This window comes from Amblyraja radiata, chromosome 17 (assembly GCF_010909765.2).
Source record: "Amblyraja radiata isolate CabotCenter1 chromosome 17, sAmbRad1.1.pri, whole genome shotgun sequence".
NCBI classification, from domain to species: Eukaryota; Metazoa; Chordata; class Chondrichthyes; order Rajiformes; family Rajidae; genus Amblyraja; species Amblyraja radiata.
In genome coordinates this window covers 34942443-34957335 of record NC_045972.1, presented here as the reverse complement: position 1 = coordinate 34957335, position 14893 = coordinate 34942443, and the positions used below count along the sequence as shown (strand labels likewise).

The 14893-nt window shown below is 39.9% G+C and overlaps 1 protein-coding gene across 6 annotated transcripts in view; it reads right to left on the bottom strand.

The window, feature by feature from the left end:
* Positions 1–2809: 2809 nt before the first annotated feature.
* Positions 2810–14893, bottom strand: part of glg1 (golgi glycoprotein 1) — a 102336-nt gene continuing 90252 nt past the window's right edge. For 4 of the 6 annotated variants that reach the window (XM_033036122.1, XM_033036120.1, XM_033036125.1 and 1 more), the window contains 4 exons: positions 14654–14761; positions 12322–12442; positions 8657–8763; positions 2810–4829 (listed from right to left, as the gene is read on the bottom strand). In XM_033036122.1, the coding sequence (XP_032892013.1) occupies positions 4662–4829; positions 8657–8763; positions 12322–12442; positions 14654–14761 (504 nt within the window). In that variant the 3' untranslated portion in view covers positions 2810–4661. Of the gene's footprint in view, positions 4830–5453; positions 7135–8656; positions 8764–12321; positions 12443–14653; positions 14762–14893 lie in introns of those variants that run through there. The other 2 variants (XM_033036123.1, XM_033036121.1) reach the window with 2 other exon arrangements.

Sequence of the window (14893 nt, the reverse complement as noted above, 5' to 3'; positions counted from 1 at the left end):
TCATCCCAGGACCCACAGGGAGGTGGCTCTAGAAATAGTGGACGCATTGGTGATCATTTTCCAATGTTCAATATATTCAGGATCAGTTCCTGTGGATTGAAGGATAGCTAACGTTATCCCACTTTTCAAGAATGGAGCGAGAGAGAAAACGGGGAATTACAGACCAGTTAGGTGGGAAAGATGGAGTCAATTATTAAAGAGGTAATAATGGGGCATTTGGATAGCAATAATAGGATTAGTCCAAGTCAACATGGATTTATGAAAGGGAAATCATGCTTGACTAATCTTCTGGAATTTTTTGAGGAAGTGACAAGTAAAATGGATGAAGGGGTGCTAGTTGATGTAGTGTAGCTAGACTTTGAGAAAGCCTTTGATAAGGTCCCGTACGGGAGACTGATGACTAAAATTAGAGCACATGGTATTGGGGGTAGGGTGGTGACATGGATAAAAAATTGGTTGGCAGACAGGAAGCAAAGAGTAGGAGTGAACGGGTTCTTTTCAGAATGGCAGGCAGTGGCGAGTGGAGTGTCGCAAGGCTCGGTGTTGGGGCCGCAACTGTTTACCATATATATTAATGATTTGGAAGAGGGAATTAGGAGCAACACTAGCAAGTTTGCGGTTGGCACAAAGCTGGGTGGCAGTGTGAACTGTGAAGAGGATGTTAGGAGGTTGCAGGGTGACCTGGACAGGTGGGCAGATGCAGCATAATATAAATAAATGTGAGGTTATCCACTTTGGCGGCAGATTATTATCTCAATGGGGTTAGGTTAGGTAAGGGGGAGGTACAGAGAGATCTGGGTGTCCTTGTACACCAGTCACTGAAAGTTGGCATGCAGGTACAGCAGGCAGTGAAGAAAGCTAATGGAATGTTGGCCTTCATAACAAGAGGATTTCAGTATAGGAGTAAAGAGGTTCTTCTGCAGTTGTATAGGGTTCTGGTAAGACCACATCTGGAGTATTGTGTCCAGTTTTGGTCTCCTAATTTGTGGAAGGACATCCTTGTGATTGAGGCAGTGCAGCGTAGGTTCACGAGATTGATCCCTGGGATGGTGGGACTGTCATACGAGGAAAGATTGAAAAAATTAGGCTTGTATTCACTGGAGTTTAGAAGGATGAGGGGGTATCTCATAGAAACATATAAAATTATAAAAGGACTGGACAAGCTAGATGCAGGAAAAATGTTCCCAATGTTGGGCGAGTCCAGAACCATGGGCCACAGAATAAAGGGGAGGCCAGAAAACTTGATGGAGATTAGGTGCAATATTGCAACGTGAAATACTGAGAATAGTTGTAGGGCAATGATGCGACCTTGTTTGAAAATAGTCTGCACATAGATGGGGATGTTGTGGACCCATTAAGATTAACAATAAATGGGTATTTACACAGAAATACCCCCAATTTACCAGTGTTTTGTAACTGGTCTGGATTTATGCTAGATTAGAAACTTCATGCCTTTCAAAATTTGTATGGGGAATGAGATAGAAACACATTTAACCTAAACATCAAAATCCAAATTAAACAACAATCAAGAAGCACTTTAATACATAATCAGGACACTCGACCCTTAATGTAAATAAAACAGTGTAGTCAGCCCCCACGATTAGCATGTAGATTTGAGATTTTAATGTGGGTGAACTGAAGACAACTTCATGCAATGTATCCAAAGGGTAATTTTAAATCCACTATAATTTTAATTCTAATTTATCTTTTGAAAGTAGTTTATTATACTGCTAAGCCTAATCACTAATAAAGCAATACATTCTGCACTATATGCTCCTGCGTAGGCAGGCAATTTAGCGACATTTGCACACTTAACTTATCAGGTTTCATCAGAACTATAAACCATTAAATTAAATTTGAACTGAAAGATTTGGAACATCTGTGGTGTCAGTCAGGGCAGAGGGAAATTATTTTTAAATGTATTCTGGATGCATTATGCAGCAGCTGCAGATGCAAATCAAGCCAATAGATACCGCACAACCACCTACTTCTAACTCAGTGCCTCCTGCAGAAAACACCAACCTTTTCATCAATCCAACATCCTGGGTCCCCACCCCCGGGTGCTCCCATCATCTTTCACCTCCTCTCTCCACAGTCACCCCACTCCATTCCCCTTCTTTTACTTGTTCCCACATTCCCCTCTCCTTGCCCCCACATCCCTCCCTCCAGCTTTACATTTCACTCCTCTGCTCCCTTTTGTCTCCTTTACACCAAGCCACATATTGTCATCGATCCACCTATCAAATCCCCCTCACTGTATCTAACTACCACGTCAGGTTCTATCCCATCCACACCTCTTTTCCAGTGTTCTCCCCCCCTTCCAATCAGTCTGAAAAAAGGGTTCCTGCCCAGATGCTGTCTAACCCGTTGAGTTCCTCCAACACTGTTTTGCTCAAGATTCCCGCATCTGCAGTTTCTTATATCTCTATTTTCCAAGTGATTTTACCAATTGTTAGATTGCGGATAACTAGGAGTAACATGCCCAAGTTTACTTGTGAGGAGGACGCTCAACTGCATGAACAACCCAAAGGAATGAAAGGACCCCTCGACACCAGCAAATCAAAAGTCAGATCAACTTATGAAAATCAAATATTGCAGTGGCTAGAAATCTGAAATAAAAACACAAAGCACTGGCTCCCAAAAAGAACTTCCAATGTAAATCGTCAACCACATCTCTTTCCACAGTTGTAGCCTGAGTGTTTCTAGTATTTTGCTTTTATTTCAGATAAACTTACCCAGAAACAGTTCAAACCCACTAAAATACAACTTTGGCAAATAAATACAATGAACAGGACTCAAAGGGAAAGGACAAAGTTTAAAAACCTGCAGACCATTTTATTAATAAATTCTGCCATTTCATCTGTACAGAACAAAGAGCCTGTATGTTAGGATTTCATTAACATCTCAAATTACACAGCATGATTGGGAACAAGTATATTTTACGTTGAGAAAGTGGATTTTATACACAGAAAAAAGTTTACAAATCCTGGTTTGTAAATTTTACTTCAAAGTGACATTGACACCTACAGCAGAACAATGCACAACTTTTCCGCGTTTTCTCTGTACAACACACAGGGTAACATCTTGTAGCACCCCTGTACACAATTTCACTACAGATAATCTGTATTAAAAATTTTAAACACCCTACAAAGGAAATTTAAAAAAATGATAATCCCATGTCTGCAACATGCAGGTCACCCTCTCACCATGATGGAGTCACAAAAGTGACCAGGTATATCCACACAAGAACTTTAAACAAGGCAACAGAAAAGAGTCGACAGTTGCAGGCTGTGACCCTGCTAAAAATTATTAGTAAACAATAAATAAGGCTGAAAAGTCAACACATAGGGCAAAAATAATTGTGTGAGATACTTCTGTTAGCAGTCAGAGATCAGTATTTAAAATGTACATTGCCAAATTAGATCATTGTGCAACTGATGGGATTTACAACAGTCTGATGAAATAGTTTTGATCATTGGTAGCACCCTTGGGTGCACCCAACAGATATCCTCTCAAATCTGACTGAGGCTGATTAAAGCATTTGGTTTATTATCTGATCACTAACTTCATGACCAAGTAGTCTCTCAGCATAAAACGAATTTCAAACAATTACAAAAGTTCAAACAGCTAGCAGATTTTGGCATTTGCTCAAAGAGATTTTTTTTGAATGGGCAAAATACACTGCCACGGAAATTTACTTCTATTGATTCCAAGTCAGCAATATTTTACATCATATGTTTCATTCTTTACATCGTAGCTTATGCCATATAATCACACAATTCACTGCTGTAACAGTGTGTGAATATTCACCTCATGAAATTGCATTCTCCTAAAACAAAATAATCTTAGGCTGGTTAATTCCCACTAGAAAACCTTTTTTTTCAGAGAACCATGATCAAAATCGAGCTATGAAAAAATTGTGCAGGATATAATGAATCAATTAATGAGCCTTGGCATAATTCAAAAAGTCCTGGGGCATAAAGTGACAAAATGAACACAAACTGGAGCTGCAAAAGAAACCCAATCATCAAAGCACAGGATACAAATAAAATAATGACCACCAATTTACACAATGCCAAACATTTCAAATATACAGTGAATTTGGCCTGAATATGTGTGGACACCTTAGAAGAGTGGCTCAATCTTTATGTTCTGCACAGACAGGTCCCTTAAAATCACTGGCACACAATTTAATTTACAAGCCCGTTTTCTCTTCCTCACCATCACCTACAGCAAGCATGAACAATCTTTAATAAAAAATGAATAAATCAATCTGATGTGTACAGACCACAAGAGTTGAAGCAGACACTTTTCTAAAGTTTCCTACAATCTACTTGAACTGATGCAATTCTTTGGAATCATTCCAGTTGTGGCAGTTAACTTTCCTACAGGTGAGAATCTGTTGGATTAGACTGCTACCAATAAGACTTGCTGATCTGGGTGAACGTGATTCGGATATACATTGGAAACCAAGTCTACAGGAAACTAAAGAGAGGAGTCCTGCTGGAGCAGAAGCAGCAGCTTTTAGTTCGCATATTTGTTCTGCAGGCAAAATTGGTGCAGAGCAAACTGCGAGCCAGTGTAAAGGACTGGATTACGTCCGCTGCTCTTATTTAAGGAGACTATACAGAGGCTGTACAAAAGCAGGCTTGAACCATGCTCTACCTATCCTTCAGCTCCTGTGTCACTCGTTTGGTGATCCTGCCACAGGTCATTCCCAGTAGAAATAGGACGCACACTCCCAATGCCAACAAGCCCATCAAGTAATTTTTGGATGGAGATGTCATAACTTGATAGGCCAAGTCTGCAAAACCCTCAGCTGGGGCAACCTACAAGGGGAAAAAAACAGGATGATATTCCATGATAAAAAGCAAGATTCTTGATGAGCACAAAATTTTATGAACATAAATTCTAATGCAATACATGTGAAATTGCATGTAAATCTGCTTTTCACCTTCTCCCCCCTTGGAATGCACTAATCCCAAAGGTGGTGAAATTACTCTCAGAATTCTAGCCATTTGAGTTGACCTATTCACAATCAACCCACCCATAAACTCCACCTTTGAAGACCTGAAAAAATAGCTCCCTGGCAAGACCATGCATTTCAGAAATGTACTATGGTATTCGGTCCAAATGAGCATCGAAAGTCAAGGTCCACTGAAGCCCGATGGTATTGAGGAGTTCTGATGGTAATACATCGATCATAACTTGTTTATTCTCTCCATAAATCTGTTGAGCATTTTCAGTCATTTTATTCAAACATTGAGATTCCGACACTGGCAGTATTTTCAGTTGTTTTTGTGTTTAATTGTGGAATGTTTCACTGAGCATTTACACCCAACACCCCAAGAAATGTACAGTGCCCTCCATAATGTTTGGGACAAAGACCCATCTGTTGCCTCTGTATTCCACAATTTGAGATTTGTAATAGAAAAAAAATCACTTGTGGCTAAAGTGCACATTGTCAGATTTTATTAAAGGGCATTTTTATACACTTTGGTTACACCATGTAGAAATTACAGCTGTGTTTATACATAGTTAGTCCGTCCGTCGCCCCCCCCCCCCCCCCCCCCCCCATTTCAGGGCACCATAATGTTTGGGATACATGGCTTCACAGGCGTTTGTAATTGCTCAGGTGTGTTTAATTGCCTCCTTAATGCTGGTATAAGAGAGCTCCCAGCACCTAGTATTTCTATCATCATTGGAAACTTTTTTTGCTGTTTATCAACATGAGGACCAAAGTTGTGCCAATGAAAGTTAAATAAGCCATATTGAGACTGAGAAACAAGAATAAAACTGTTAGAGACATCAGCCAAACCTTAGGCTTACCAAAATCAACTGTTTGGAATATCATTAAGAAGAAAGAGCACTGGTGAGCTTACTAATCGCAAATGGACTGGCAAGCCAAGGAGGAACACCACAACTGATGACAGAAGAATTCTCTCAATAATAAAGAAAAATCCCCAAACACCAGTCCGACAGATCAGACACATTCTTCAGGAGTCAGGTGTGGATTTGTCAATGACCACTGTCCGCAGAAAACTTCATGAACGGAAATGCAGAAGCTACACTGCAAGATGCAAACCACTGGCTAGCTGCAAAAATAGGATGGCCGGGTTACAGTTTGCCAAGAATTACGTAAAAGGGCAACCACAGTTCTGGAAAAATGTCCTGTGGACAGATGATGTATCAGAGTGATGGCAAGAGCAAAGTATGGAGGAGAGAAGGAACTGCCCAAGATCCAAAGCATACCACCTCATCTGAGAAACACGGTGGTGGGGGAGTTATGGCCTGGGCATGTATGGCTGCTGAAGGTACTGGCACACTTATCTTCATTGATGATCCAACTGCAGATGGTAGTAGCATAATGAATTCTGAAGTGTATAGACACATCCTATCTGCTCAAGTTCAAACAAATGTCTCAAAACTCATTGGCATTTATTTTCTGCAGACAGGTCCCTTTAAATCACCAGCACACAATTTAATTTACAAGACAGAATCATAGCCCGTTTTTCTCTTCCTCACCATCACTTAAAGCAAGCATGAACAATCTTTAATAAAAAATGAATAAATCAATCTGTTTTGTACAGACCACAAGAGTTGAAGCAGCCACTTTTCTAAAGTTTCCTACAATCTACTTGAACTGATACAATTCTTTGGAATCATTCCAGTTGTGGCAGTTAACTTTCCTACAGGTGAGAATATCTGTTGGATTTGACTGCTACCAATAAGACTTGCTGATCTGGGTGAACGTGATTCGGATATACATAGGAAACCAAGTCCACAGGAAACTAAAGAGAGGAGTCCTGCTGGAGCAGAAGCAGCAGCTTTTAGTTCGCATATTTGTTCTGCAGGCAAAATTGGTGCAGAGCAAACTGAGAGCAAGTGTAAAGGACTGGATTACACCTGCTGCTCTTATTTAAGGAGACTATACAGAGGCTGTACAAAAGCAGCTTGGACCATGCTCTACCTATCCTTCAGCACCCGTGCCACTCGTTTGGTGATCCTGCCACAGGTCATGCCCAGTAGAAATAGGACGCACACTCCCAATGCCAACAAGCCCATGAAGTAATTTTTGGATGGAGATGTCATAACTTGATTGGCCAAGTCTGCAAAACCCTCAGCATGGGCAACCTACAAGGGGAAAAAAACAGGATAATATTCCATGATAAAAAGCAACAGATTCTTGATGAGCACAAAGTTTTATGAACATAAATTCTAATGCAATACATGTGAAATTGCATGTAGATCTGCTTTTCACCTTCTCCCCCCTTGGAATGCACTAATCCCAAAGGTGGTGAAATTACTCTCAGAATTCCTGCCATTTGAGTTGACCTATTCACAATCAACCCACCCACAACTCCACCTTTTAAGACCTGAAAAAATAGCTCCCTGGCAAGACCATGCATTTCAGAAATGTTCTGTGGTTTTCAGTCCAAGTAAGCATCGATAGTCAAGGTCCACTGAAGCCCGATGGTATTGAAGAGTTCCACTGTTACTTAAAGCTCTGATTGTAATACATCAACCTGTATCATAACCTGTTTATTCTCTCCATAAATCTGTTGAGTATCTTCAGTCATTTAACTCAAACAATGAGATTCCGACATTGGCAGTATTTTTTGTTGCTTTTGTATGTTTAATTGTGGAATGTTTCACTGATCATTTACACCCAACACCCCAAGAAATGTACAGTGCCGTCCATAGGGTTTGAGACAAAGACCCAACATTTATTTAGTTGCCTCTGTACTCCACAATTTGAGATTTGTAATAGAAAGAAATCACATGCGGTTAAAGTGCACAGTCAGATTTTATTAAAGGCCATTTTTATACATTTTGGTTTCACAATGTAGAAATTACAGCAGTGTTTATACATAGTCCCCTCCCATTTCAGGGCACCATAATGTTTGGGACACATGGCTTCAAAGGCGTTTGTAATTGCTCAGGTGTGTTTAATTGCCTCCATAATGCAGGTAGGAGAGAGCTCTCAGCATCTAATCTTTCCTCCAGTCTTTCCATCATCTTTGGAAACTTTTATTGCTATAGAACTGGCGGTTCATTCTACAGCAAGATAATGATCCCAAACATACTGCTGAAGCAACAACGGAGTTTTTCAAAGCTAAAACAAAGGATAAATTCTTGAGTGGCCAAGTCAATCACCCGATCTGAACCCTATTGAGCATGCCTTTTATATGCTGAAGAGAAAACTGAATGGGACTAGCCCCCAAAACGAGCAAAAGCTAGAGATGGCAGCAATACAATACTGGCAGAGCATCACCTAGGAAGACGCCCAGCAACTGGTGATGTCCATGAATCGCAGACTTCAAGCAGTCATTGCATGCAAAGGATATGCAACAAAATACAAAATATGACATTGCTGTGTCCCAAACATTATGGTGCCCTGAAATGGGGGAGGGGGAGAACTATGTAAACACTGCAGTAATTTCTGCATGGTGAAACCAAAATGTATAAAAATGGCCTTTATTAAAAATCTGACAATGTGCACTTTAACCACATGTGATTTTTTTCCATTGCAAACCTCAAATTGTGGAGTAGAGGCAAATAAATAAATGATGGGTCTTTGTCCCAAACATTGTGGATGGCACAGTAGTGTAGCAGCACACTACTCACCCCTTACCCAGGCACCAATTCACATTACCTTTGCTGCATAACTCCACATTTCCTGACGATCTTGTAATCTCTTTTTGCAGTCTGGTTGTAATCTCACTGTTTTATCTTCAAGTTGTTCGAGCAAACATGACATTTCTAGTGGAAGTTAAAAATAAAATCAATAAATATCAAACCATTCAATGAGTCAACCACAGGAAACCAATACAAAATGGCATTAATCTTAAGCTTGGAGTGTCATGTAAGCTTCAAATATTTAAAGATAACTTAATTAAACTTAAAAATTACAAATTCTCTTAGCATTATAATAATTGAGACAAAATATTGCCTTAAGCTACAGCAAGGTCAGCAACAATATTTGTCGATTGTAGAGCTGTCATCAAGACATGTAGAAACCTGGAAAGCTATGGATGCTGATAATATTGCAGTGCGATATAACGAAGGTGTGGGAGCTAAGTTTCATGAAGACGCCATCCACACCCTTGGAAAGCGTCCTGAGGTTCCATGGTCAGTTCAGGAAGCGGGATTTGGCGACCTCGGTGCATGAAAGTTGAGGGCAGCTGCTGGAAGCGATTGACGGTGTGACTGCACAGGTTTAGTTTAGTTTTGAGATACCGTGCGGAAACAGGCCCTTCAGCCCATCAAGTCCATGCTGCCCAGCAATCCCCGCACATTAACACTATCCTACTCACACTAGGGACAATTTACAATTTTACCAAAGCCAATTTACCTACAAACCTGTATGTCTGGAATACTTTGGGTTGTGGTGTTTGTGTAAATAGCCATTGGAAACCCAACTGGGTTTGCGAACAGATTGAGTGCAGCCTGTGGCAGCTAAATGGAGCAATGGTGAAAAGGAGCTAGGCTGAACCTTACATCAACCCAGCACCACCAAGACACAGAGTCTTAAAGTGAGAAACTAGAAAATGCATATATTTAGGCCAAGATCAGACTTTTTCTGCAAATTTGCATTGCAACATGGCCACTTCCAAAAGAGAATCTACTTACAATTGTTTTACTCTTACTCGGGTATGATTGCACTCATGAATAGCATTCAGTTGACTGGATAGCACACAAAACAAGCTTTTTCCCCTCCAATCACTCCCTCTTCTCCCCTCTCAGGCAAGAGGTCGAGGTTTGAAAACGCATACCTTCAGATTCAGGGACAGTTTTTCCCCAGCTGTTATCCAGCAACTGAACTGACCTCCCGCCAGCCAATGAGGTCATGACCTCCCATTTACCTCATTGGAGACTCATGAACTATTTTTATCACACTTTATCCTGCACTGAATGTTATACCCTTTGCACTGTATCTCCACAGACCCATCCTTTCAGCCTGGTCTTCTCAAATCAGAATTTGATTCTTCCTAGTCCAACCTTCTGCTTTCCTCCTAACATTCAAATGTGACAATGTAACATTGCTGTTGAAAGGTAGTGGTAAACATTAAACATTGCAATCCTTATAGAGTATAGATTCAAGATGAAAGGCACAACAATGTAGAAATACTGATAGACACAAAGTGCTGGAGTAAAGGGCCTGTCCCACTGTACGAGGTAATTCAAGATCTCTCCCGAGTTTAAAAAAAATCAAACTCGTGGTAAGTACGTAGAATGTACGTAGCGGCTACATTGGAGCTCGTGGATGTCTCGTAGCGGCTCGTAATGCTAACGGCAGGTCCTCGGGAAACACGGTAACTCGTGAAGCTTTTTCAGCACTGTGAAAAATGTACACGAGAGCCCCGAGTACCTACGAATGGCTATTACCGTAATTCTCCGAGTTCGAATCATGGGAAACTCGGGAGAACTCTTGAATTACCTCGTACAGTGGGACAGGCCCTTAAGTCACCAGGCCAGGCAGCATCCCCGGAGAAAATGGTTAGTTGAAAGAACGAGATTCGCTTCTAGATTCTTTTATCAAAATTCTACCTGCTGTGTAACATCACAGCTGCTTCTCCAACTGCCACATGTCTGATAATAGTCAAGAATTGTATAAGATTAAAAGAGAAGGTATATCATTTTGCAAATATTAGTGGTAGGCCAAAAGATTGGGAATATTTTAGAAAAAAACAAACAACAACAAAAAATTATATAGAGGCATAACAGATTATGAGGTTAAACTAGCAAATAATATAAAAAGACACAATAGGAGCTTCGGCGGTTTAACACAAACATAAGAGCTAAAATAAAAATGGTCTTTAGATTCAGTCTTCATATAATAAAGGACACTACAAATATCCAATAATAATAGATAATTAATTGCCCATAAGGAGGAAGATACATGAACAAACTATTACTAGAGAAAAGGTACTAGGCAAACCAAGGTGGCTAATGTTCAATATGTTCCCTGGACCTGATGGTCCACATCTTTGGGTGTTAATGTGGCAGCAGAGAAAGGCGTAATCTCACAAAATTCCCTAGACTCTGGGTGGGTCCCAGAGAATGCAAAAACTACAAATAGAAAAGCAATTTTTGAAAAAGAGAGGAGACTACAGGCCAGATATCTTAACATCTACCCACTCCTAGTTCTAATAGGCAACCTCTGCCAAGGCAGTAGGTGCATGGGAATGTTTCAACCTGCAAAATCCCCTCCAAATCACACGTATCCCAATCACACGTAAATCATTGTTCTTTCATCTTTAATGTGTCAATACCCCATAAGGACTGCATTGTTTAATGTTTACCAATACCTTTCGACAGCAGTGTTACATTGTCACATTTAAATATTAATTTTCATTACAATGTCCAAGAAGAGACTTTATAGCAAATGACATGCGTTTTAAAAATTAAGTTTTTTAAGGAAGGAAAGGAGCAGCAAAGCATACACACACACACAGTAAAATGATAACCAAATGATTATTTTCCCTCTGTATTGGTGCAGTTAGGTAGTAGTAGATTACGATTCTTAAACACACATTAATACGTGCATCTCACCCAAATGATAGCACCTCCTCAGCAAACACTCAATACTACACCCAAGTGTTAGCCTAAATTTATCTATTCAAGTTTCCAGATTGTGAATCTTCTGAATCAGAGGCAAATGAGCCACCAACTGTCCAATGGCTGCATGCTATAAAGGGAAGGGTTTTTATAATGCCTGTATGGAATCAAATGGACACATTTCTGCCAGTATCAGCATCTGCCAGGTAGCGTTTTAGATTAGAGATGCAGAGCAAAAACAGGCCCTTCGGTCCACCGAGTCCGCAACGACCAACGATCCCCGCACATTAACACTATCCTATACTAAGACATTAACAAAAAAAAAAATTATACCAAAGCCAATTAACCTGCAAACCTGTATGTCTTTGGAGTGTAGGAGGAAACGGAAGTTCTCAGAGAAAACTCACGCGATCATGGGGAGAACGTACAAACTCCGTACAGACAAGCACCTGTAGCCATAATCAAACCCGGATCTCTGGTGCTGTAAGGCAGCAACGCTACCGCTGCTCAACTGCGCCGCCCTTCTTACTCATTTCTAACAATCCACCTTCACATCTAAAGGGAATCTCATCATGCCAGTGGGAAATAATCTGCACTCAACCCACCTGGCAGAGTCACTTCTATGGTAGCTTAAAAATGTTCCTTCAAATCCCTTTCCCCCCCGCCCCCTCATCACCCTTATAGCACAACACCAATTCTGTTGACTAGTTACAATATTGCACTCTCTCAACCCCCGTTCTCCTCCCACTGTTCACTTACGGCGTCCTTTGCCAGGAAGGATTGAAGCACAATGGTGCCTGATATCTAGGCCGCAGGCTGCATGAAGCACAGGGTCCACGAAGATGTCGGCTTTGCTCTCTTGCAACATGTTCAGCACCTCCTACAGGACAAAGCATCATAACATTACATAAAACAAAAGCAAGCATTTTCTCCAGTCACATGCAAGAGATTGTAAACAGCAATATAGGAAAAAAGAGAACTATAGTTGGTCTGACTACGGGTGTTAACTGTACAGTTTGTTCTCCCTGTCACCGTGTGCATTTGGTATCTTCTCACTCTCCAAAGACGTACAGGTTTGTAAGTTAATTGACTTTTGTTAATTGTAAATTGTCCCTAGTGTGTAGGATAATGCTAGTGTACAGGGTTAGCACTGGTCGGTACAGACTTGGTGGGCTGGGCCCATTTTCACACCGTACCTCTAAAGTGAATTACTGATTACTAACCTAAAGGTCATTCAGTTCCTCTTAGCTGCTCTGCCATTCAATAAGACCACTGTTGATCCTTTTCCTTAGCACTTGATTTCCTCAGATTTAAACAAATTGGGTGGAAATCCAAAGAAATACTACACTCCAAATGAAGGCGTTTGAGTGAGCTCATATGCTGAGATTGTGACGACTAGTTTCAGTTAGGAGAAACATTAACTCTGTCTCTATCCTGTTAAACCACATAATAATTCTTCAAAGAGAAACCTACTCAATTCTAAACTCCAGACAGTTATAGGCCATGTATGCTTGCCCCTCATTGAACTATCCCAGGAATACATCTGGTGAATCTCTGTTGCACACCCTTCACCATAAGTACAGTTTGCTCTTAGCCATTGAGCATCTATGGGGAAGGGGAAGAGGAGTAGGTGGTACTGATTGCATGAGAATCTCTCAAACATTATGGCACATCTCACACATGCACTCTCTGAATAAATCTTTAAATACACTCCTTCGCTTTTGAAATAACAATGCAATTCTATATTTTAAAGCTAAACAGTGCAAAATACAACAAAATAAATCAAACAAATGACCGTATTCCCCCTCACAAGAAATGCCAAACCTTCAAAAAGGACGTTACTTCTAATCAGCCTATAAATGCACTGCTCTTATGTATAAATGTAAATAAACAAAGTTTCCGGTATTTTGCTTTGGGAATTCTTAGGCAATCAACAAAAATTTCTAAAGCATATTAAACAATTTTAAATACTGACTTTTCGTGTCATACCTATTTGGTATGACACTTGAAATAAAAGTCACGAGTTAAAATTGTTTAATATTTTAGAGGTTTTTTTGCTGATTGCATGAGAAATCACCAAAGCATAAATGCCGGATGATCACATTTTTCGACATTACATTCCATTTGTCATCTTGCATGCACTGTCAAGACCAGAAAGGAACAAACAATCCATCCATCAATTTCAAGGAAGGCCATGACATGTACAATCCACATGGTGAGTTATAGGTATACCTTAATTGCAGAGAAAATTATAAATAGTAGCTATGTTTTTGCATTGTACGATAACACATGAATATGACAAGCACAAAACAGTCCTCAGGTTCATCCAGTCTGTTCCACACAATTTATGATATTTGAAACATTACAATGCATTCATGGTATTTATAGCTCAATAAGTGACTACTTCACAGAGCATGTTTTGGCTCAAAGGGCAATTTTAAGCTTTCTTCAGCTAACTATTAATGTTTTATTATTTTCTTCCTTGTGTAGATAACTGGCTTGCTCTCAAATGCATCTATTCCACAATTGAAAATGGTCCTTGAGATAGTAACTTAAGATAGATGCATAATATTAATTTGAAGATTTTTTAATAAATTTATCTACACTGGATTTATTTTTAAAATGCACAATGAACTTTGGTTTTAGAAACATCTTTATCCTTACACGTGATCAAATCCCAATCAGAAAAAAAAAAATTCTCACTTCATCTCTCAGCTTTCATTTCTGCAGAAAATAGCCAGCTGCCCATTTGGTTTCTATTTTTTTAACTATAACATTGTAGTTCTTGTTTCATCTTTGCAGATATGTTTTGTACCTTCATCAGAATCTCTAGGCTTCTCACAATATGTACCAGAACGCACTTCCTCAGTCACGGTATAACTACCATTCTGTGTTTATAACTTTCGTGCTTTCAAAATCTATTTTTTAAAGTACGAACCCCCGTGCAATGCTTGAAATTTGTATTGCTTTGTTAACTTATACGACTAATTTTTATGATCTGTGAAACTGTACTTATCCTTTTGCTCATCTATTTCTGAAATGATTTTATAATATTGTTTTAAACCTAACAATGTATTATAGATAACCTTACCCTTTTGCAGGCCTCTCGTGTAATCTTCAGCAGGTTGATTTTCAGACACTCCTCTACCTGGCCAGTCTGCTCTTGTGCTGCCGCCTCCTCTCCGCACAACGTGTTAATCTGCAACAACATTAAAGGCAATTCACAGCATCATCATAATTATATCCTTCATCTCATGCAATCCCCCTTTGTCCCAGTCACTATTTTCACCAACCACACTAGTTGCCCCTAATCTTCACATCCTTTTCATGG